Here is a 24211-nt window from a genome sequence, read left to right on the forward strand (position 1 = left end):
TAGGAATAAATTTAACCAAAGAAGCCTAAGACTTGTACACTGAAAACTACAAAACATGGTTAAAAGAAATTAAAGAAGATTGAAATAAATGGAAAGACAGCCCATGTTTATGCATTGGAAGAATTAATATTGTTAAGTTGGCAATACTCCCCAAATGGAACTACAGATTCAATATAATTCCTATAAAACTTCCAGCAGGTTTTTTGCAGAAATGGATGAGCTGCTCCTAAAATTCATATAGAAACTTAAGGGACCCCAAATAGCCAAAACAATATTGAAAAAGAAGAGCAAAGTTGGTAGACTGACACCTTCCAATTTCAAAATTTGCTACAAAGCTACAGTAATCAAGATATGTGGTACTGGCATAAAGACAGACATAAGCCAGTGGAATAGAATCAAGAATCCAGAAACAAACCCAAACTTGTATCATCAATTAGTTTTCAAAAGTGATGCCAAGAGAACTCAATAAGGAAAAGATAGTTTTTTCAACAAATGGTGCTGGAACAACTGGATATCCACATGCAAAAGAATGAAGTTGGACCCCTACCTCAGACCATATACAAAAATTAATTCAAAATGGACCCAAGACATAAATGTAAGAGCTGAAATTATAAAACTCATAGAAGAAAACATAGGTGTATTCTGCATGATCTTTGATTAGGCAATGGTTTCTTAGATATGACAAGTAAAGCACAAACAACCAAAGGAAAAAAATAAATTGGATTTAATCGAAAGTAAAAACTTTTGCAATGCAAAGGACACCATCAAAAAAGTGAAAAGAAAACCCACAGATTGGGAGAAAATATTTGCAAATCACATATCTGATAAGGGACTTGTATCTAGAATATGTAAAGAATTCTTACAGATCAACATTGAAAAGCAAATAACTCCATTTAAAATGGGCAAAGGATTTGAAGAGATGTTTCTCCAAAGAAGATACACAAATGGCCAATAAACATATGAAAAAATACTCAATATCATTAGTCATTAGGGAACTGTAACTCAAAACCACTTCACATCTATAGGATGGCTATAATGAAAAGGCAGACAATAACAAGTGCTGACACAGATGTGGAGCTATTGGAACCCTCATACTGCTGGTGGGAATGTAAAATGGTGCAGCTGCTGTGGAAAACAGTTTGCCAATCTCTCCAAAAGTCAAACGTAGAATTACCTTATGACCTGAAAATTCCACTCTTAGGTATATACTCAAGAGAATTGAAAACATATTCACACAAAAACTTGTACACAGATGTTCATAGCATTCCATAACACAGTTATTCATAATAGCCCAAAAGTGGAAATAATCCAAATGTCCATCAACTCATGAATAGATAAACAAAATGTGGTATATCCATACAATGGATTATTATTCAACCATAAAAGGGAATGAAATACTGTTACATGCTACATAAATGAACCTTGAAAACATTATCCTATGAGAAAAAAGCCAGACACTGAAGGATACACACTGTATGATATCATTGATATGAAACATCAAGAATAGGCAATTCCATAGACAGTAGATTAGTGGTTGCCAGGAGATGAGGGAAAGGGGAAATTGGGACTGATTGCTAATAGAGACAGAACTTCTTTTTGGGGTGATGAAAATGTTCTGGAATTAGTATGATTGCACAACATAGTAAATATACTAAAAACTACTGAATTGTGCACTTTAAGATGGTAAAATTTTTTTATGTGCACTGTGTGATTTTAAAAATTTTAAAAATGAAATGTGATCCTAAGGTTGGAATGATCCTAAGCAATGGTATAGATGAAAGCAGTAGATGTAGAGCAGCTTCTTGTTTGTGGAAGTACACAGTGGCTCAGCAGGTTAGTGAGTACTCTTCCCTTCCCATAGAAACTGATGGGATGTGATTTCTGTGTTTAGATACAGTGTATGATACTTGCCCCTTTGAGTGTGCATACATTAGGTCAGTTGAAAAGCAGTTTTTAAGTCAGTAAGTTTACGTCTTGTTTTTACAGCTTTGTGTGTGTCTAGCTCAGAAAAGTATTTCCATCGAAAAAAGCATCCTTGATTCTGTGTTCCCTACCCTGTTTAATTTTCTCTTTAGTACTTACCACTGGAATGTAAGTTCCTTGAGGGATAGGCCTTTTAGGTCTCAGTTCTATCCCCAATAAAAGGTTAATAGAAAACATTAAACAGGAAAAAAATGCCTATAAATTAAATATTTACAGAAATTTCCCACTGTTGTCTATAGATGGCATTTTTGTGATGTTTTCAGAATACAAGTAACTTTAGTTATCAGCTCACCCTTTTCAAGAGGCATGGATTCTTCCCCATATGAGAACTAAACCCCAGGGTACTGGCCCTAGTTCTGAAGGGTGTTTTGGTTTGCTGTGGCCTGGCCAGTTAAACTCACATAATCATGTCCTTGCATCTAGTTTCCCTTCTTATAGGAGATAGTGAACTTTGTAATAAACCTATTGAGAGGACCTCAGTATCACTGGAGGTATCTCTTCCAGGAAAGCGTATGTTAGTATTCTTCCTCTCTGATTTATTTGTTCACAATCCACTAGAATACTTATGATTGTAGATTCCATTGCTCTTAAAGTCTTGGCCTTCTCTTTGATTACTTGGCTGTGCAGGTCATGGGTGCTTTGATCTAAATAGAGGCAAAATATTCTTTAACATTGGCAGAAACTTGAAAACTGAGAGGAATGAGCTTCCCTCAGAATGTTTCTAAAGGAGAGACCACCGTGGTAATGTCATATTTAATTCTAATATGCTTCTTGTATATAGTAGCTAAGAGCAACAGATGCCAAACGAAGACTGACCTCAGTCACTTGCTGTGAATTTAATTACATACCTATACATGTACCAAAAAATTAACTTACTGTTTTAGTTTCCTTGAGGGAAGAAAAGCTTGTAAAACATCTTTGTGATTAGTAAATAGAAACCATTCTCAGTTTTAAGAAAAGTTTATTTTCCAGCCAGAGTTCATCAATAACTCAGAAATGTAATTGTTACTAAAGAAATAAGTGACAAATAGCCAAAAACTGGTAGTTAAAAACCCAGTAAAAATATTTTCTCTCATTCATAAATTGATGAAATAGTCATGAAGCACTTCTTTGCCTATAAAAATAGACTCAGCCAAATCTTTAAAATATTTTCTATGAAAATAGAAGTCACATGAAACTTCTCAGGAATACTGTTATTTCTGCTGTTGCTAACATATATAACTAAAACTCTGAGAATTTTTTAAAAATGTTTTATGATATATATAAAATAAGCAACCACATTTGTGCTAAAGTTCTCCAATTTTTGACAGCCAACTATGGGAAAACTACTTATAGTTCCATCATAAACATATATGATGCTTTAGTCTTCAAAGTGCTTTCATGTTATTTGATAAAGTAACAGAATATTTACCATATGGTAAAAATAGCAGTTTCCCCTCCCTATTAATTTATTAAATAATTACTTTGAGTTGCACTTGAAAAATAAGATTTTGACTTTAAGTGCAAGGGAGTGATTCATAAATTGGTTTTTTGGGGGGGGGGGAAGGCTGTTTGGTGTTTTAGAAAATATCGTTATTTACTCCATTAATATGATTATAACCTGGGTCATTCCGGTCATGTCTTAGAACCCGTGGCACCTGGTGCTAGCTGGGAAAATGTCCAGTGAAACAGATAGGCTTAGTTCCAGGCTTTAAATGGAACAATTCAGATGCTGCCCAACCACAGATGATGGGAATTTCAAGAGGAGATTGGCTCCTCAGTATATAAACACCTTGCCTGTTTTTGAAATAATCATACTAGAAAGTAACAACAAAGCTTTGACAATTTTAATACTTATAAATTATCAAAATGATCAGTCAGTCAAATTCAGATTAACTGCCCAGTCCTTTTCATGGTGGATAGTGAAATATCACTACAGGCCACAAACATAAATGAATAACAATTCAGCCTCTCAACGTAGGCCAATAGCTGCTGGTTTGTAATCATGAATGGAAGTCTTTTATCCAGAGGTTTTTCAGTAGAAAAATTCAGGGATGTTTTAGCAGAGAGGAAAATTAAGCAAAATGGTAAAGCATTGTTTTATAAAGATAAATCCTGTCAATTTTGCCAATGTTTGTTTTGTCATACTATTCATGGTTCTTCAATGGTAAAATCACTTAAATACTATTTTCTTCTTATGTTATGGCTGTTGGAACTGATCCAAAACTACTGTTTCTGGTAATTCTTTATTGAATGGCTCCACAATTGCCATTCAAATTCTGTCTGGGATGGCTTCTTTTCATATAATCCTGAATTAATAGTAATCATAGGAAGAAGAACCAATATAAAAATTTGGATGTAAATTTTCAAATGGTAAATTCAGTACTAATAGTTTGAAGTTTCAGTGTTGTTGCCAGAAAAATAAAACAAATTCTTTCAAAATATTTTTGAAAATTCTTTGCTGGTCTATGGAATGCTTTAAAACAAACCTCTTTATCTCTTGTCTTATCAGAGTTGAGTCCTGGAACATTGCGGAGAGCAAGGGGTAAGTGAGCTATAATTTGTTGTTGGTAATGGGGAGGGGGCAGGGTCCAAGAAGTAGTTCTTTTAAAAATAAGACCCCTCAGATCAAATAAATTCTAACAATATTCAGCATTTTGAACTTGAAAAATTACACCTTGCTTTGTATATACTGTAATAAGCTTGAAAACACAATATATGAATATTGCTTCAAAATACATTTTTTGTTCTACTTTAATAAGTATTAACTTGTAGAATTTTAAAATTAAAAATTTACTATGTGGAGTTTTAAATTTCCAACAATCATAAACACAGTCATGCACTGCATAATGATGTTTTGGTCAACGACAGAGTGCATATACAACAGTGGTCCCATGAGATTAGTACCACAGAGCCTAAGTGTGTAGTAAGCTATACCATCTGGATTCGTGTAAGTACACTCTACGATGTTCACACAACAATGAAATCCCCTAACGATGCATCCTAATGTATCCCCATCGTTAAGTGATGCATGACTGTACACATTTTTAAAATGTTTAAATGATTTTCTGCTCTTCCGTTGTGAATGATTTTGTTCTTTGGGTATAAAGGGATCTTGCTCATTATAACAAAGTCTGTGAGACTGTTGTATTTTTCTTTTAAAGTACTGAAGAGATAGTTAGCAGAGCTGTGTGTAATAACCTACCAGTAGAACCTAATACCTAAGCATAAGTCAATATAGTTGGGTTCAATTAAATTACACTGCTAGCATTTCAAATAGTGGCAATTCTGCTGATTCATTGCAAAAATTCCTAGAAAAAACATATAAAAGGGACAAATAAGAACTATGCAAAATATCAAAAGCCCATATTATAAAATCAAGTTTTTCTGAGCTTTCTTTTTATAATTTCTCTTGTTCTAATCACCTCCATGTTGGAATATTGTTGGGGTCAACATGAAGGTCATTATAAAAATCAAACATCATTCTACTATTTGGTGCCATATATGCACTGCATTCCATGAGCAAGGAATGGAAGCAGTCGCCCCTGGTGCAGGAATAAGGGGTACACTGCAGAGAATTTAAAAACAATAAAACTCATGAAAAGTCAGTCTGCTTTTTGTTGTCAGCATCAAGGTAAACAATGACAGTGATAAAGTACTCCTCCCCATTGAGCAGATGCTCCCACTACCCCAAACTTTGAACACTACTGTCCATGAGCTCAAAAATACTACATACCCAATGCATCTGAGATATTTATTGCACAAGGATCTCATTCCCACCTTTATTTTCAATTTTTGGAAATATAAATGTAGAAGAAAGTGTTATCAGTACCAATGAAGGCAACCTGCAGCCTGTTATAACTTTAAATGTAAAATATACATAATGAATATTTTTTTAAATTCCAGCGAAGTTGAGATAGGAATTGTGGACACTGAGCTTTCAGATATTGATACTCCAGTGTTTTAAAAAGCCACAAGAAGGTACCTCAAGAAATAACTGAAAGAACAAAACTTGTCATACCTACATGTAACGCATGAGAATTTGTGTTGACTCTAGAATCAAACTCCCACTAAGGATTTGACTCCTTAGCAATTCATTCTAAGACGTAGTATAAGACCTTTATTATTTTTTTTAATATAAGACACCCATTCTTAAGTAAGCATTTAGCACTTTATTGACCTGGACTAATACAAACAACCAATGGTTAGTGGCAATAAAGTCCATATTCTTGAAGATCATGTGTATTTTTGCTGATTCCTTGGATCCTGAGTTCATGAAGACATGAAGAATTGAAAGACAAAAAAAATCCAAAACCATAAGCAAAAGAAAACCAACATTGAAGCACAAAAGCACCTTCACTGATGCTCTCGCCACCCATGGCTCCCAAACTTACAGAATTCTCCAACTCTGCTATCTGCAGCACACCGGAGACAGAGAAGGAACTAGTAATGTATGGAGGCAAATATGGTTCCTTTCAAATGCTGTTAGAGGTGGGCAAAAAACCCATAATGAACAAAAAAAGAAAACCACAAACATATTTTAAATGCATGCAAAAAGGCAAGCACAATGACAAAATGTTTAGACTAAGTAAAGCATGTGAAACAGAAGAGTAAAATTAATTATTAGTATGTGTAAAAAATTAATTTTATTTGCCTTGGGGGAGTTACCTTAATTTTTCTTTCCTTTGTGAGGGCACTGACTAAACTAGATTAACAAGAGGTTCACTTCCAGAACATATTACTCAGGACATTATCATTATTTATGTATATGTGTTTGTGTATGTATATGAAATCCATCATAGCATACAAAGGATATATGTTTAACCAAAAACAAAAAAATTGTACCTTTGTTATTTAGAAGTCAGTTCACACTTGCATTATCAAATCTAATCATTGTTAGTTTGATATAAATTTTCTTGCTTTGTTACTAAGCTGCCTTTTAGAAAATGTGTTTATATTTCCACAGGTAAAACAAATATGTGTCAATTGAGTAGGCAAGCAAGGTTCCAGTGTCAGAATACACTCTTATGAATTATTTCTAAATTATTACTTAATCTTATAGGGAATTTACAAGTAAGACCTTCATTAATAAATATGTATTTATTAATAAATATATAATTGCTGTGCCTTGTTAAGGCACTGGCCTTTTGCCATTTTATATATCTATACATTATATATGATATATATGATATATATCATACAAACCAAAGGCAAAAGAGGAAACTAGCTTAAAAAAAAGAATCTGACTTCAAATAGTCCGTTAAAAATAAAATTTCTAAGTTAGTTTGTAAATTTGTTGTTTGAAGCAATTTCTCATTGTTATAAATTGTGGTTCAGTTCCCAAGTAAGTCCACAAAGTGTATTTAAGCCATAATTTAACTGAATTTTAGTACCATGTTTAAGAGAGACAGAAACTATTCACCAATTTAGAAGTTTGTTTTGTTTTGGTTCTCTTCTATAGGAACTGGTTTTGAGCAATGGGACCGAGGAACCCTACTCCCTAGGGGCTAGAAACTAGAAAAACAAAACCTTAAGTCTTTGAGCATAGGTGATAGTTTGAGTCTTAGGTAAGATGGTCAAGGTCAATAGCAACAAAGAAAAGGACCAAAGAAAAAAATTAGTAACAGCATCAGATAAGAAAAAAAGGAGTCAGCAAGGAAGTGGGTGACTCTAATTGAGTAGGCATCCATAAGTCAGGGTGGTCTGGCTACTGCCCCCCACAAACATTAATCAGTTTAAGAAACAATTTTATTTTACAAGTGCAAGTTTAGAAAAGTAACAAAAATAACATAAGTAACAAAATAATACCTCTGGTCATTATAATGGGATGTTTTCTATGATTGAAAAATATGATGAAAAAGTCCAAACTGTACTTGTTGGCCAAATCAACGTTTAGTTCTTAATTCCAAACTGAAGTTTATATTATATAATAAGGTTTGGACGAAAAAAATCTTGAAGAAAAATGTTTATTTACATATTTACAGCCCCAGTGTCTGGCCGGTCTGTGTGCAAGTCCTGACTAAGCAGATTGTAGAGAAAAATCTCAGATTAAGCCCATCAGATCCTCTGGCTAGACTTTAAGCTGTACAGGTGTACTCTATGTGACCAGACACCTTTTCCTTGAAATGTCAGAATGCTTTAGTGCTATTCTATCGTTTCCCTCTTCCATGGGACTGCATCCATTTCTCCCAATTTTAGTAGCATATTGAGAGACATGTTGAATAGACAGGGCAGGAAAGAGATGAAAACATATATCCCAAATATTAACAAACCAATACTATTCTAAAAATAATTCCAGACAAAGAGCAGAGACCATGTTTAAAAAGTCAAAACTGATCACTCAACTCTGTGCGTTCTGAGGACCATAAATTAACTTTAATCCATAAACCTAGCCAGTTGCCTTAGCCCACAGACTGCATTTTGGCATAAATTTTCAGCTGTGCCAAAACATATGCAGCAAGTGACTCTTTCTGACACAAGCAATATTTAACTGGATCTTTTTAAAATAACAAAAATATACTTGTATTTGAGAATAACAATAATGCAAACATATTATTGTATTATAACATACTTTTACAATATAATATACTTTTATATTATATAATAATGTACATTTTATGGATTTTTTAGTTTATTATTCTACTCTTAGTTTTGTTCTTCAAATATACCTGGAAAAAAATTTAAGTAAATTTATAAGTGGAAATATTTAAATGTTCCATTACTTGATAGTATTGGAAAACGTGTTTGTTTGGTTATTAGGGAAATGCAAATTAAAACTCCCCAAATATACTATAGAAGATATACACATCTATGGTATACAAACAATTAGCGATTCCTTCCTCTCCTTCTTCCTTTATCCTGAGGGAAGAGCGAGTGAGCCTAAGCTTTAACAGGTTAGAGAAAGGAATCTTACACATCTACTAAATTTAAAGTTCTATTATTAAACGCCTAAGTTTTTAAGTCACTCGGTTTCCTAGCTACTTCAATGGAATCAGCAGTCATAGATCCAACCCCAACTCCAAGACTGGAACGTCGTAATGATAGTTCTAAGGCAGAAATCTGACGTAACTCTTTGCGACACAACTTTACAGGCGTGACACCATGAAGCTGTCCCACATTTCCCACTGGCTGAATTTGGGGTGATGGTCGACTATGAGATTTTGTAAACTGATTTTCATCTATTTCTGCTTTATCCTCAGTGCTAAACAAATACCCACTAGTGGGTGCTAAAGAGCTATAAATTGGAGGTAATTCTGGTCCATCTTCCCAGGGCTTCTGAAGATTTGGTTTTGTTCTTAAGCTGCTTACTGAACTGTCTAATTCTCTGTCTCTTCCACTTAATTTCATATGTTCAGTTCTGGATGCCCATTTTAATTCTTCTGAAACCATGCTTGCTTCTTCTGGGTTCAGAACTCCATCTCCAGCATCATGATCTAAAAATATTCCACAAAACAAAAAAAATTAGAGATTTTCTCAAAAACAGGTATGTTAATCATGATACCTAACATAACTACATTATCACTTAATATAAATTATGCCTTATAGCTTTTTTTGTTAAATGACTTCTTTTAGACAAATAGAAGTGTGAATATGAATTATTCTTATTTTACTTACAGGCATCTTACATGTGAATAACTGCGAATTTTTAATTCATGGAACAAAGTTGAGAAATAGTCTTCTAATGATTCTGGTACTCCCTGGAAACACAGGAGTGCTTTGGGCCTCTCTGATACCCTTCCATGCCTGCCCTCCATTGGGCTTGCCACTGGGGAATCACACTCCAAATCCTAGGTAAGTGAAGCCAGCATTGGAGAATACTGGCTTTGCCTCATATCTCCAGGGAATCTTCTGGGACTTGGCATTATGTGTGTGAAAAGCTAGTCTTGGTTGGCACTCCAAGCATGGTAGCAAGGTTCTGCTCTATGAATGTACTCTGGGGTAAGCATCCTAACTTCCACCATCAAAAGGAAGATGAGAGAAGACCCCCTCAGTGAGGTACACCCCACTGGAATGAGTAATAGAGTGAAGAGAGCAAAGCTTGAGGTCCTCAAACCACAGAACCATCTAATTTTGAACACAAAAACTTGTTAAGGGAAGTCCATATAGGTACTAGACCTAATATGATGAAAAATGCCAACTTTAACAGATGTTGATACACAGTTAGTACCCTTCTAGTCCTGCAAATATCAAGTTTAAAAACAGAAGTTGCATTGTCAGTTCTCAAGCCAAATCTGGCCCACAGATAAGTTTTACTTAGCCTATAATAATAAACAACCCAACTTTTAAGAAGTGGAAAGTTTCAAATAAAAATATAGATTTCCAGCTTTTATAGAAAAATGAGAAGAACTGGCAATGGCAGCTGGAGCAGAGTTGCTTCTGCCAAGTTAGACAACTACTGCTGTTCCCACTGCTCATTCTGGCTTCCCTGGCTCCTGCAGGCATTTTAGTTTGGGACCCCTGGTTTAAAACATAATTGATTTTCTAGTTTTTAAAATTTTTCTCACAAACAAAAATCCTGAATTAGCAAATGACAGAGAACCTCACATGGAATTAGCAGATACTCACAAAGCTGACTATAGTGGTCACAGGGGTCCCAAACTTGGCTGCACATTAGAGTTACCCAGAAGCTTTTTAAAATCCTGATGCCCAGGTCACAGTGTCAGGGGAGAGGAGCCAGGCATCTTATTTTTTAAAGATCGTATTTGAAAGAGCAGAGATGGGCTCACTGGAGAGGCTCACTCCCAAGCCCACTTGGATTCTTCACAAAGAAAGTTTCTGTCTTTCAGAATTTTACCATTGAGGGAACAAACTAGAGAAAGACTAATTCACCCAAGGTCACATAGCTGGTAAAAGAAGTGAGGATTCAAACCAGATCTTCTGACTCTCATATCCTCACATAGAGTTTTACAGTGATTTAAATTGATACAAGGATAAAGTTTTAAATACTTAAGTGTATAGACTGCATGTCCATAAAAACTAATTTTATCCTAAAAAAATACGTTAGAAAACAGATAGACTATAACAGAGGCTTGACCAAGAAGTGAACAAGATATTTTAGTCAAAAGATTAATTTTTCTGCTACTTAAAAATGCTAAAAATATTCAAAGGAGAGAGCCAGCCCTGACTGCCTAGTGGTTAAAAAGTTTGCCACGCTCCACTTTGGCAGCCCGGGTTAGTTTCCTTGTCTGTCAGTAGCCATGCTAGGGTGGCGGCTCACATGGAACAACTAGAAGGACCTACAACTAGAACATACAAGTATGTACTGTGGCTTTTGAGGAGGAAAAAAAAATTCAAAGAAGATAAATACAAGTCTGGTAGGCAGACAATGAAAAGAGAACTATCAAAACCCAATCAACTGAATACGAAGACAGTCATGTATTAACTCGGATACTGATTATTAAGCATCAATATATTTTAAGGAACTCAGAATTTGATATATTTAAATGGCTACATTTTACAATTCAAACAAATTTTGTTTGTTATTATATTAGAGCAGCATTTTGAGATAGGATATAGTACAAACTATATCCCCAACTGATTTCAACTGTAGTTTTTTTTAAGCATGGGGAAAATATTGAAAAGAATCATGCTAAAATGTTAATAGTTATGGGTAGGATTATGGGTGCTTTTTTCCTGTATTTTCAAAATTTTCTATGACGACTATATATTACTTTTTATAGCCAAAAAAATAAAAGTATTTAAGATGTTTCTGGGTAGAAGAGCAAGTTAGCTGAAATAAAACCTTCAACATTATTATCAAGATTAGACTTCCTCGGTAAGTTGGTCAGATGGGTGTTACCCTCACTTTACACATCTCCAAGATTATTTAACTTTCTATGTGTTTCATTAAAGAGCAAGATGAGGATCCAGGTTTATTAAATCTGTATGCCACCATACCACACTGTCATTTTAAGACATGTCTAATAGACTCAGTAGTATAAAAATGGGCCATTTAAACACTAGATCTATAATTTCAGCTATCTCAAATTGGAAAGTGGATTATTTTTTTTAAAGCTAACATGGTCTTATGATGATTGTTGTTTCCTATGTAATACCTGTTTACATTTTAATTTTTTGTAGGTAGTGTTTCACACAAATGTTTTAATTACATAAGTAAATACCTCTGCATTACTACACTGAAAATCAGAAAGTCTAGTCTCTTTGTCAGGATTTGTATGTTTGTATTACACCTCTATCCTAAGACAACTTTTATTCTAGAACACAGGACCAGGAGTCAGAAGATGAGGGACCTTAGACCATGTTCTAATGATTGTTCTGTTCAGGAATCACTTGAACTCTCTGAGCTTCAATTCCATGATCTAAAAATGGGGTTAGCAGACACTGGCCTACTCTAAGTTAGAAGGTTAAATGGAACTACTTGTGAAAATGTCTGTACATGATAAATACCATAAATATAGGGTAGCATTCAGACTACTTTTCTAAAATATTACTGAATTTTAAAATTTAAAACTATGTTAATTCTACTTTGATTATATTTTCAGCATATATCTTTTCATTGTGCATGCATAAATTTTTCACTGGTCTCTATATCTTTTTTTATGGTTTCACTTTTTATAATTATCTCTTTATTTATTGAGTTAATGATAGGTTACAACCTTGTGAAATTTCAGTTGTACATTATTGTCTGTCAGTCATGTTGTAGGTGCACCCCTTCACCCTTTGTGCCCACACCCCACCCCACCTTTCCTCTGGTAGCCACTAATCTGTTCTCTTTGTCCACAGGTTTAAATTCCTCATATGAGTGGAGTCATACAGAGATTGTCCTTCTCTATCTGGCTTATTTCACTTATAATTCCCTCAAGGTCCATTCATGTTGTTGCAAATGGGACAATTTTGTTCTTTTTTATGGCTGAGTAGTATTCCGTTGTATTTATATACCACATCTTCTTTATTCAATCATCTGTTGATGGGCACTTAGGTTGCTTCCACGTCTTGGCTATTGTAAATAATGCTGCAATGAACAAAGAGGTGCATGGGATTTTTGGAATTGCTGATTTCAGGTTCTTTGGATAGATACCCAGTAGTGGGATAGCTGGATCATATGGTAGTTCTATTTTTAATTTTTTGAGGAATCTCCATACTGTTTTCCATAGTGGCTGCACCAGTTTGCATTCCCACCAGCAGTGTATGAGGGTTCCTTTTTCTCCACAACCTCTCCAACATTTGTTACTATTTGTTTTAGTTATTTTTGTCATTCTAATGGGTGTAAGGTGATAATCTTAGTGTAGTTTTGATTTGCATTTCCCTGATGCACAGCGATGATGAACATCTTTTCATGTGCCTATTAGTCATCTGTATATCTTCTTTGGAGAAATGTCTGTTCATGTTTCCTGCCCATTTTTTGATTGGGTTGTTTGATTTTTTATTGTTGAGTTGTGTGAGATCTTTATATATTATGGATATTAAGCCTTTGTCAGATGTATTACTTGCACATATTTTTTCCCAGTTACTGGGTTGTTTTTTTGTTTCAATCCTGTCTTCCTTTGCCTTGAAGAAGCTCTTTAGTCTGATGAAGTCCCATTTGTTTATGCTCCTTTTTCGTGCTGTCCTTGTCAGGCTTTGGTATCAGCATGATGTTGGCCTCGCAGAATGTGTTAGGAAGTGTCCCATCCACCCTAATTTTTTGGAATAGCTTGAAAAGGATAGGTATTAAATCTTCTCTGAAAGTGTGGTAGAATTCCCCAGGAAAGCCATCTGGTCCTGGGGTTTTATTCTTTGGGATGCTTTTGATTGCTGTTTCAATATATTTCCTTGTGATTGGTCTGTTCAAATTGTCTACTTCTTCTTGACTAAGCTTTGGGAGATTGCAGGAGTCCAAGAATTTATCCATTTCCTCTAGGTTATCCATTTTGCTGGCATATAGTTTTTCGTAGTATTCTCTTATAATCTGTTGTATATCTGTGGAGTCTGTTGTTATTTCTCCTCTTTCATTTCTGGTTTTGTTTATTTGAGCTTTATCTCTTTTTTTCTTTGTAATTCTGGCTAGGAGTTTGTCAATTTTATTTATCTTCTCAAAGAACCAGCTCTTTGTTTCACTGATCCTTTCTACTGTCTTTTTTGTTTCAATAGCATTTATTTCTGCTCTGATTTTTATTATTTCTCTCCTTCTGTGACTTTCAGTTTTGTTTGTTCTTCTTTCTCTAATTCAGTTAGGTGTAGTTTAAGATTGCTTATTTGGGATTTTTCTTGTTTGTTAAGATATGCCTGTATTGCGATGAATTTCCTCTTAATACAGCTTTTGCTGTATCCTATATGAGTTGGTATGGCGTGTTATCATTTTCATTTGTCTCCAGGTATTTTTTTATTTCTTCTTTAATTTCTTCAATGATCCATTGCTTGTTCAACAGCATATTGTTTAGTCTCCACATCCTTGTGCCTTTCTCAGCTTTTTTCTTGTAATTAGTTTCTAGCTTTATAGCATTATGATCGGAGAAGATGCTTGTTATTATTTCAATTTTTTTTAATTTATAGAGGCTTGCCTTGTTTCCCAACATATGGTCTATCCTTGAGAATGTTCCATGCGTGCTTGAGAAGAACGTGTATTCTGCTGTTTTTGGATGGAGTGTTCTATATATGTCTATGAAGTCCAACTGTTTTAGCTTTTCGTTTAGCTCCATTGGTTTTTTTGCTGATTTTCTGTCTGGATGATCTGTCCATTGACGTGAGTAGGGTGTTGAGGTCCCCTACTATTATTGTGTTATTTTTGATATCTTCTTTCAGGTTTGTTAATAGTTGCTTTATGAACTTTGGTGCTCCTGTGTTGGGTGCGTAGATATTTATAAGCATTATTTCTTCTTGATGAAGTGTCCCTTTGATCATTACGTATTGGCCCTCTGTGTCTCTCTTTACCTGGCTTATCTTAAGTCTGTTTTGTCTGATATAAGTATTGCAACACCTGCTTTCTTTTGTTTGCTATTAGCTTGGAGTATTGTCTTCCACCCCTTCACTCTAAGCCCGTGTTTGTCCTTGGAGCTGAGGTGTGTTTCCTGGAGGCAACAAATTGTTGGATCTTGTTCTTTAATCCATTTTGCCACTCTGTGTCTTTTTATTGGAGGGTTCAATCCATTTACATTGAGGGTGAGTATTGATGCATGAGGGCTTAATGCCGTCATTCTGTTGCTTGTTTTTTGGTTTTCCTATGTTTCCTTTGTTTCTCATCCTGTGTTTTTTAGCCTACCCATTGACTTCTGCAATTTCCTATGCTGGCTTTCTTAGATTTGTCCTTATTTATGCTTTGTGTCTCTGTTCTGTTTTTTAGTTTAGTGGCTACCCTGAAGTTTGTATTCAGAATCTCATGTATATCATAGTCCATTTTCTAGTGGTCTCTTACTTACTTAGCCTAGACTATTTCAGACCCTTTCTTCCTCCCCTCCTAAATTATTATTTTCATCTCTGATTCCAACTTGTGTTGTGAGTTTGTAGTTAGAGTGATAAGATTGTCTTTGCTTTGGTGATTTACTTCCCTTTATCCTAATGCTATTGTTGAATATTTGCTATCCTATTCCCATTCTATCTATTTGTCTCCATACTCTGTGTTTTGTGACCCCTTTCTCCTTCTTTTTCTTATTTCAGGTATGAGAGCCTTCTTGAGGATTTCTTGTAGTGGAGGTCTTGTGACTATGAAGTCCCTTAGCTTTTGTTTGTCTGGAAAAGATTTAATTTCTCCCTCATATCTGAAGGATATTTTTGCTGGATAGAGTATTCTTGCCTGAAGAATTTTATCCTTTAAGGTTTTGAATATGTCACTCCAATCGCTCCCAGCTTGTAAGGTTTCTGTAGAGAAATCCACTGAAAGTCTGATAGGGGTTCCTTTGTAAGTTATTTTCTTCTGCCTTGCTGCCCTGAGTATTCTTTCTTTGTCATTCATTTTTGCCATTTTTACTACTATATGCCTTGCAGTAGGTCTTTTCACATTGACAAACCTAGGAGATCTGAAACCTTTGTCCACACACATTTCTCTCTCAATCCCTAGATTTGGGAAGTTCTCTTCTATTATTTCGTTGAGCACACTTTCTGCTCCATTTTCCTTTTCCACGCCCTCAGGAATTTTGATTATTCTTAAGTTGCATTTTCTCATTGAGTCAGCTATTTCTCAGAGATTTTCTTCAGTTTTCTTAATTCTTAGTTCTCTTTCTTCCTCTGTCTGGAGCCATTCAGCCTGTCTATCTTCGATTATGCTAATTTGCTCCTCTATGGTGTCTACATGGGCATTCAGGGAATCCGTATTCTGTTTTATCTGATCCATTGTATTTTTCATCTCTAGTATCTCTAATTGATTCTTCTTTATAGTTTCAATCTCTTTTGTGAAGTAACTCCAGAACTCGTTGAGTTGTTTCTCCATATTTCCTTTTACCTCACTGAGTATTTTGATGATAGCTATTTTGAACTCATCTTCACTCAGTTTACCTATTTCCAAGTCCTTAGGACATACTTCTGTATTTTTATTGTTTTCCTTTTGGACTGGAGCTTTTATAAATTGCTGGATGGTAGAGGAGTGGTTTTTGTGCATGATGCTATTATTCGGTTGCAATTACAGCCTGTAGCCACTAGATGGGGATTAAGAGCCACACGTTCTGAGCCCTCCACCTTCAGCCGTGATGGTGGTGCACAGCCCGGGTTGGGGGAGGAGGGGCACTTTCTCTCCTGCACAGACCTGGATTCCGTTCAGCTCTCGCTCTCTGGTTTCCCAAGCCCCTGGCTTGCTGGGGTTCCCCCACATGAAAGCTTTCCCCTGTTAGAGGGTTACCACTGCACAGGCAGTGGGAGTCCTGGACTATTCCATGGACCTGCGGGCCCCTCCCCCGCTGCTTCCCTCACCCGCAGCAGCAATCCCAGTCTCTAGGGGCAGGAGCGAAGTTCTCTCCTGCTCGGTTCCAGCTCCTCCAAGGGCGGCTCCAGCCTCTCCGCCCTCCGCTGTTTGGCTGCTTTGGGTCTCCGAAGATTTCTGTTATTAGGATTTTTTGTTGTTGTTGGAAAGCAGTTGCTCTTTTTGGTTGTAATTTGGAGGGGAGAGAGTCCCAGGTGAGCTCATGCTGCCATGTTGCTGACGTCACCTAATTATCTCTTTTTTTATTGAGATATAATTGACATATAACATTATATTAGTTTCAGGTGTGTTCTTTACATATTGTTGTACCCATCTTTAAGCAGTTTTCTTTACAGGTACAAAATAGGTGTGTTCCTAAAAGGTTGTAAAGTCAACTTTTCAAAAGCCATAATGAAATTATTAGGAGAATACCTCCTCTGAAGGAAGGCTAATTCTTTTATACAATGTCGAATATATTATTTTAGAAATAGTGATTCCTCTCTATTTGGTGGGCTTAAAGAGGATGTATTTTAATCACAGCAATTTATTACCTTCATGGCAGTTTTTACTTTTGCAAAGTGCTTTGTCATGTTTTATCATTTCACTGAGGAAGGTGCTACTTCTACATATCTACATATAATTATGCAAGAAAATATCTTTGTCTCAACAATGGGTTTTATTATACTTTTGAATTTCCAGAGGTCAAGATTTGAAAAGACCTGACTGATCTTAGAAATACAAACAATATATGTTACCTTTACTTTTATTATTCTCTATTCATTTTATATATTTTTGTGATAGTCAGAAGGTGTAATTTACTATAAAATAGGAAAACAACAGCTATCTTAGATTATAGGGTTATTTTAAGGATTTAATGAGTTAAGGAATACAAGAGCCCCTCGTACATGGCAGGCAACCCGAAAAATGACCATTTCCCTTCACATACATACATGTTTGTTCTTCATCCCTCCTGTGGTTCTTTCTGTCTTACACATGGAATGGACAACTATTTTTGTTTACAAAGACAAAGAGAAGTTAAATATCTAATCCTAAATAACCTAATCAATTGGGAAAGGCTACACTATGAACCAGGCAGTGTGAGCATGACAAATCACACTAAATGTCTTACGTTCTGATGGTACCAGTTGCCGTCGAGCTGCTTCTCCTACCAGTTCCTTAAGTTTCTTCTTAAGATCTCTGCTGGTTTTCTTATAGAAATAAAGATCTTTTTCCAGCTGCTGTATTTTATCTTCATATGTTTTTAAAGTTTCTGTAATGCCTTCCCCATCTTGCTCTATAAAACAGAAATTTACCTTTAAAATCAGCTTAAAATAAATGATTGAAAATGATGTTCTAACATAGCCCCCAGACTATATTTAAAGGCTCAAAAGTATGTTACACATATCTATTACCTGAATACAGTTGTTTCCAGTTACACTTTGGATTCTTCTGCCTGTAAAATTTTTCAAAGTAGGATTGAGCCATTACTCTGCTTCAGTACCCTACCCCCTATCAAACACATTTTCATGATTCATAAGCACTTTTTGAGTAGCTACTAACTAGAACAGCAGAAATAAGATGTTTTCTATAAAAAGTTCACAGAGTTTGGAACTCAGTTCCTCAGCTGTATTAATCTTATTTAAAGTTTATATCAGGAACTGTGGATATATGAAAAGTCATAAGCCTAAGGTTTATAGGCCCAAGAAATACACACCAAAAAACCCCACAAAAACCAAAAACCTCTCAAAAGAGGCTAGAAAGATTAAATTACAAAGGAACACACCACAAGAAAAGGAGAAGAGGAGAAACAGCATAAAGTTCTAGTTTATGCTACAATATAACTTAAAGGTTCTAATTAATATTTATAAATGTCTAGGTTATGCTCTAGAACCAGTAAGACCTAGTTTACTGGCCTTCAGAAAATACATACTTTCAGATCTACTCTTTCCTATTGGTAAATTTATAAAACGGTCCTAATGGTTTGTAATTTTGTTATAATTAGCTATTTTGTAAACTTTGATCTTAGTATATTTGTATATTTTAAATTAACCTATCATCTTGTTTAAAAAAATACTTTAAATTAATGACAACATAAATTAGAATCTCCATAAAGTATATTTTATAAATCAACTTAATTTTATGTCCCATATTCAGTCAAAATTAGAAAATTCATAAATTGCTAACTACAGTTATAACTTTGTTATGAAAAACTTGTATAGTTGTAGAAATGAATGATTTTTTAAATGTTCTCATTTGGCTATAACTTTTGTGGTACAATGCCAATTACTTGAAAAATACATTAAAAACTCTGTTAGGATATTACTTTTACAGACTTAAGACAGAACTAAAATAAGGTAAGGAGAGCAAGTTTGAACGAAATGACTTCTGGGATCATGTCAAGGAAATCCTGTCATCAGGAAATTGGTTGATATTTAATTGGTTATAGGATTAACTTAGTTGCAAATTGCCTCAACACCCAAATTGGTAATTCTCCAATTTTCTGCTTGCTCAGGTTGTTTCTTCCAGATTCTGTTTAACCCATTTCCAGCTAGAGAATCACAAGAATCAAGACTAAGTAGCTAAGCAGCCTGGACTGAAGCAGTACCAGTATTGTCTGGCAGTGATTTTGTTGCCATAGCAACTATTTATATATGGCCATATGCCCGGTAATATGAGGACCGACTGATATGACAGCTCTTTCCACATCAGAGTTGACAGCTGAACTACTGTGCTGTGCCCATCAATGGTAGACTAATTTTGACCTAAGATATAACCTAACTGCACAAAATTTACAATCAACTGAAAATTATAACAAGAAATATAACTAGAAATCTGACAGCCTCATTCCACATTTCTACACAAAAACTAGACCAACAACAAACTAATGGAATTACAGCAGTTCTTATGTGTGTGCTGGGGACAGGCAGAAGGGAGGGCATTTCAAGCATGAACAGCCCTACATCCAAGTGAACTGTGCCAACATGTGGCAACCAAAACACATAGAGCACAAAAACACGTAAGTAGGAACTGTTTATCCAGGTTGGGCTTATAAGTAATCAAATTCTGTCCAATCTTCCTTCTCCAATCAACCTCCTACACATCACCTTTACACAATTAATGAGAAGGGACAGGTACCTCTGAAATGATGTAAAAGCAACTGCATTTTTTGTTCGTGTTCCTTTTGCTGGAGGGTCAGTCTCCGGTCACACTGCAATTTCAGATGTTCCAGTGCAGATTCCAACTCACGAACCATATCATCCCGTTCAAGAACCTTCATTTTAATTTCTTCATTCTGTAACTGTAGTTTCCGTTCAGCTTCTCTCAAATTAACCACCTAGCAAAGACATTTTTTGACCCTTTTTAAGTGTGTCTTAAAAAGCTTAATATAATAGATTAACCTACTTCTCTTAGACTATATAAGATGAACTTCCTTAATCACCATGGTATAATTAGGCAGTGCTTTGTAACATACCTACAAAATAACCTAACAGCCTTTTGAATTTGTTGTTGACCTTCTCTCCAGAAAAATACTCATTTCTACAAAGGGTTCTCACGATCAGAAAATCCACTGATGTCGGCCTGGGTGCTCTAAGTTAAGAGCCCTTGCTCTAAGAGCACCATAAGAGTCATCTATATCAAAGCTGCAGACAGTACTCCACCATTTTTCTCCCCTCCATACACCTAGTAAATAGGATGCACTCTCATCAATAATAGTAGCTTACTACTGACAGTAATTATCCAAGAGGAGGGCTGTGCATACTATTTCCATTAATTTTTTCATCTTTATTTCACTTGTCTCACAGAATTAGAACTTTATTTTAAAACTTCAGTGTTTTATTTTTCAGTAATTGTCTGATACTCCCTTAAATTTAATATACTTTTCAGAGAAAAAAGTTATCTACTTGTTTAACACTTCATAATATGTATCTTGAGAAGATATTAGAGAGAAGATATAGTTCTCAGTGCTAAGAAACATCTCCGCATCAGTAAACTGTCAAATTTTAATTGACATTAAGCATTCAGGTTAATGCTAAAATCTACTACAAAGTAGTCTTTGCCACTGATGCACCACTTCATCTCCATTTCAATCCACAGGTTACGATGAGCAAGGACAAGGACTCCTACTCTACAGCAATGAAGGAGAGAAAGGCAACCCAAACTTGGAGGGCCCCTGATTTTTCATGAATGCTGAGTAGCAATACCAAAATCTAGAAAATATCCAAGAAATAGTGACTGACGAATATAACTTAAATCCTTGATTTTTACAACTATTTCAAAAAACCCTTCTTTCAAATGATCCTTCAATTTTAAGAAACCCAGCATTAGGCCTACATATTTAGATGATCACAAAGGTTTCAGATGTCAACATTCAGTACTATAAAGAGAAATGATGTTTAAATTTGTAGTAAAACCATCAAAACTTAAGGCCTTTCAATTTCTTTAAAAATTCTAAATAAATGTGGGATATATAAGCATCTTGACCCCTTTTTATAAGAAAACTCTGTCCCTCAAAAAACAAACCTTATTGAAATATCTGAAAAGAATAGCTCTAATTTCAATAGGGTTCAGGCAAATTAGTTTTTCCAAGACATCTGCTTCACTATGAGAAAGGTTTTGTAATGAAGCTCTGAGTGAGTTCTGGCGACTCTGGATACTTTCATTCTTGTATTCAATTGCAGCTTCCAAAGCTTCAATTCCTTCTTCAAGTTGGAAAAGAACATGTTCTTCCTAGATATAATACAATAGAAGTGACTCATTTTAAATGAAATGGTATAACTTGGACTTTGTCATATATTAAGATTTTACTATGCCATTTGAGTCTAATGGACATTACCACTCTTCTACTAAATTTTAAGAAAGTAATGTTTATTCAGTACTTGCTATGCTACACAATGCACTGTGTGTATACACATATATACAACCTATAATCGTTGAATCCTCGCAATAAACCATGAGTAGTAAAATGGAAGAGGCAGAAGCTTAGGTGAGTTATGAAATGTCCCAAGGTCATACAGCAAATGCTGGTCACTAACGAATACACTTGAGCAAACTTCAGCCCACAGGATTGGTCATATATCTCCCTCCACTGCTCCTAAAGTGCATATTATGTGTCAGTGAAATCTGGAGACCTGATGTCCCTTCAAGGATCTATCAAAACAGTACATTGCTGGGAGGGAAACAAGAAATAGACTTAGAATAAGTTATTAAGAACTAGTAATCAGAGGAGAGTCTCTAGGGAAAAAACACAGTATGGCATTTAAAAAGAGTAGTGAGGATTTAAGAACATGAAACATTTCATAAGATTCTTATGAGATGTCATTAGAGGGAAAATATAGGCATTAAAAATGGTGGTGGCCTAACATTTTCTTGATATGCCAGAGATGATTTCCTTTGTAGGAAAAAAAGTCTGATGAGTCCCTGTCAAAAAACCTAGCAGTTCTTTGAACTATCCGCATATGTTATTTGAGGGCATCCAAATCTCTGGTAAGAATTTATTTTGGACTTGGTCAGACTTGGATATGTTTCTGTATACCTGTATGTGTGGCAGAGGTCTCCTCAACTGTAAGTTCCTGAGGGCAGACTGTCTGGTGCATACTAATGTCCTTATTGCCTAGCACAGTACATATCACCTAGTTTAAACTCAGTAAGGGTCTGCTAAATGAGTTAATGAAGGAAGAGGAGAAATGCCTTGGTTATATGACCCAAATATTTCTCTCCACTCCGCCTCCCAGAATTTCAAAGGAAAATAATGTTAATATTTCTGACCTACCTAAAGAATAGTTAGAGTAACTTCCCGAACTTCTTTTCTGGAATTCAGGGAAAAGGTATGTAACAACCTATTACAGTGAGGGGTTGAATACTACTTATTTTTAAAAGCCATTTTATAAAATCTCCCAAAAGAGGCATTTTGAAAAAAATGTTCAACACCCATTTTATTTCTCTGTGCAATCATTAACCATCAAGAATTTGATGATTTGATAATTGCTCCATAAGGAAGAAAATAATATTCACTTTTCAAGAAAAAAAGGGAAAACAAACTTAAATCCTCAAAGGTACTTAGGTGAATAAATAAGAGGAACCAGAAAACAAAAGTAAATTATCCAAAGAACATACTTGACTTTTGAATGCATTCTGTAATTATATTTTATCAAAAACAAATGTAGAAAGAGTTTGCCCTTACATATGGCTGAGAACAATTTGGTACAAATTTAGTTTGTATAGTTTTGGATCTAAGTTAAGGAAGCACTGAGATAATATAAGGTAGTGTGACTATAGAACCCTGAGGACAGCTCACTCCAGGGAGGCTGCAGCATATAAATATCTATGGTTCCTTCTAACCCAGCAATGGGTGTAGACTGACAAGATGAGAGGCAATGGGAAACTGTCCCAGCATGAAAACTTTGCCACACTCAAACCACAGATTATCAAGAGTTGACTATGCTTTACCACAGAGCACTGCTTTTCAAACGTGCACTAGGGATCTTGTTAAAATACAGATTTGGGGGCTGGCCCCAGTGGCGTAGTGGTTAAGTTCGCATGCTCAGCTTCAGGCAGCCTGGGGTTCACAGGTTTGGATCCTGGGCCAGACCCAGCACCACTTGTCAAACCAGGCTATGGCGGCATCCCACATAAAATAGAGGAAGATTGGCACAGATGTTAGCTAAGGGCCAATCTTCCTCACCAAAAAAATAAATAAATAAATTTTTTAAATGCAGATTTCTAATTCAGCAGGTCTGATGGGGCCTGAGGCTCTGCATTTCTAACAGGCTCCCAGGTGATGCTGTTGCTGCTGGTCCAGAAACCACACTGAGAGTAACAAGGATCTAAAGCAGTGGTCTCCAAACATTTTAGACTACACATCCCTATCAGTAAAAAAAAAAACTTGAGCAAGCAACTACATATATGTATATTTCTCTATAAATTAGATGCATGTTCTCATGATAAAACATGAAATTGAAAGTTTAAAACATGAAATAAACATAGATATAATAGTTCTTGTATTTTCTTCCTATACCCCACTTACTAGGCAACTGCTCTCCATTATTAGAAGAAGAGTTCAAGTATTTTTTTTTAATTTTAGTTTCTGGATTTTACCAAAGAAAGGAGGTGATTTCTCTAAATTAAATAGTTGGGTAAACCCGTACTAGTATAGTGATCTAAGATCTTTCTATCACTTCCCGTAAAGTAATACAATTAGGAAAGATATTTTAGTTTTTGTGGAAAGAGAAAATAATTCTAAGCTAGTTTAAAGACATCAAAACACTAAACTATTCCACTTATATTTTATTGATGGCTTGTGTCACATCAGAATCCCATGATCCCAATCAATCTTGGCTTTACAACAGAGGTGAGAGCAGAGCCCACTTCAGAGCTACACTAAGAAAAACCAACTATGTCATGTGGAAGAAGGCTGCATAGAAG

The 24211-nt window shown here is 35.3% G+C and overlaps 1 protein-coding gene and 1 long non-coding RNA gene across 13 annotated transcripts in view; one reads left to right on the forward strand and one right to left on the reverse strand.

Annotated features, from left to right (window-relative positions):
• LOC102151118 (uncharacterized) overlaps positions 1-24211 on the forward strand; it is a 47950-nt gene that overhangs the window by 11875 nt on the left and 11864 nt on the right. For 4 of the 8 annotated variants that reach the window (XR_011431434.1, XR_011431433.1, XR_011431435.1 and 1 more), the window contains exons 3-5: positions 4475-4507; positions 9318-9445; positions 9579-9753. This is a non-coding gene — a long non-coding RNA (uncharacterized lncRNA). Of the gene's footprint in view, positions 1-2563; positions 2725-4474; positions 4508-9317; positions 9446-9578; positions 9754-20884; positions 21265-24211 lie in introns of those variants that run through there. The other 4 variants (XR_002803380.2, XR_011431436.1, XR_002803379.2 and 1 more) reach the window with 3 other exon arrangements.
• KIF27 (kinesin family member 27) overlaps positions 6120-24211 on the reverse strand; it is a 93714-nt gene continuing 75622 nt past the window's right edge. For all 5 annotated transcript variants that reach the window (XM_001488810.6, XM_014735391.3, XM_070248498.1 and 2 more), the window contains 4 exons: positions 21311-21517; positions 19925-20123; positions 17919-18083; positions 6120-9395 (listed from right to left, as the gene is read on the reverse strand). In XM_001488810.6, the coding sequence (XP_001488860.1) occupies positions 8911-9395; positions 17919-18083; positions 19925-20123; positions 21311-21517 (1056 nt within the window). In that variant the 3' untranslated portion in view covers positions 6120-8910. The remainder of the gene's footprint in view (positions 9396-17918; positions 18084-19924; positions 20124-21310; positions 21518-24211) is intronic.

Source organism: Equus caballus, chromosome 23, assembly GCF_041296265.1.
Source record: "Equus caballus isolate H_3958 breed thoroughbred chromosome 23, TB-T2T, whole genome shotgun sequence".
Taxonomy (NCBI): Eukaryota; Metazoa; Chordata; class Mammalia; order Perissodactyla; family Equidae; genus Equus; species Equus caballus.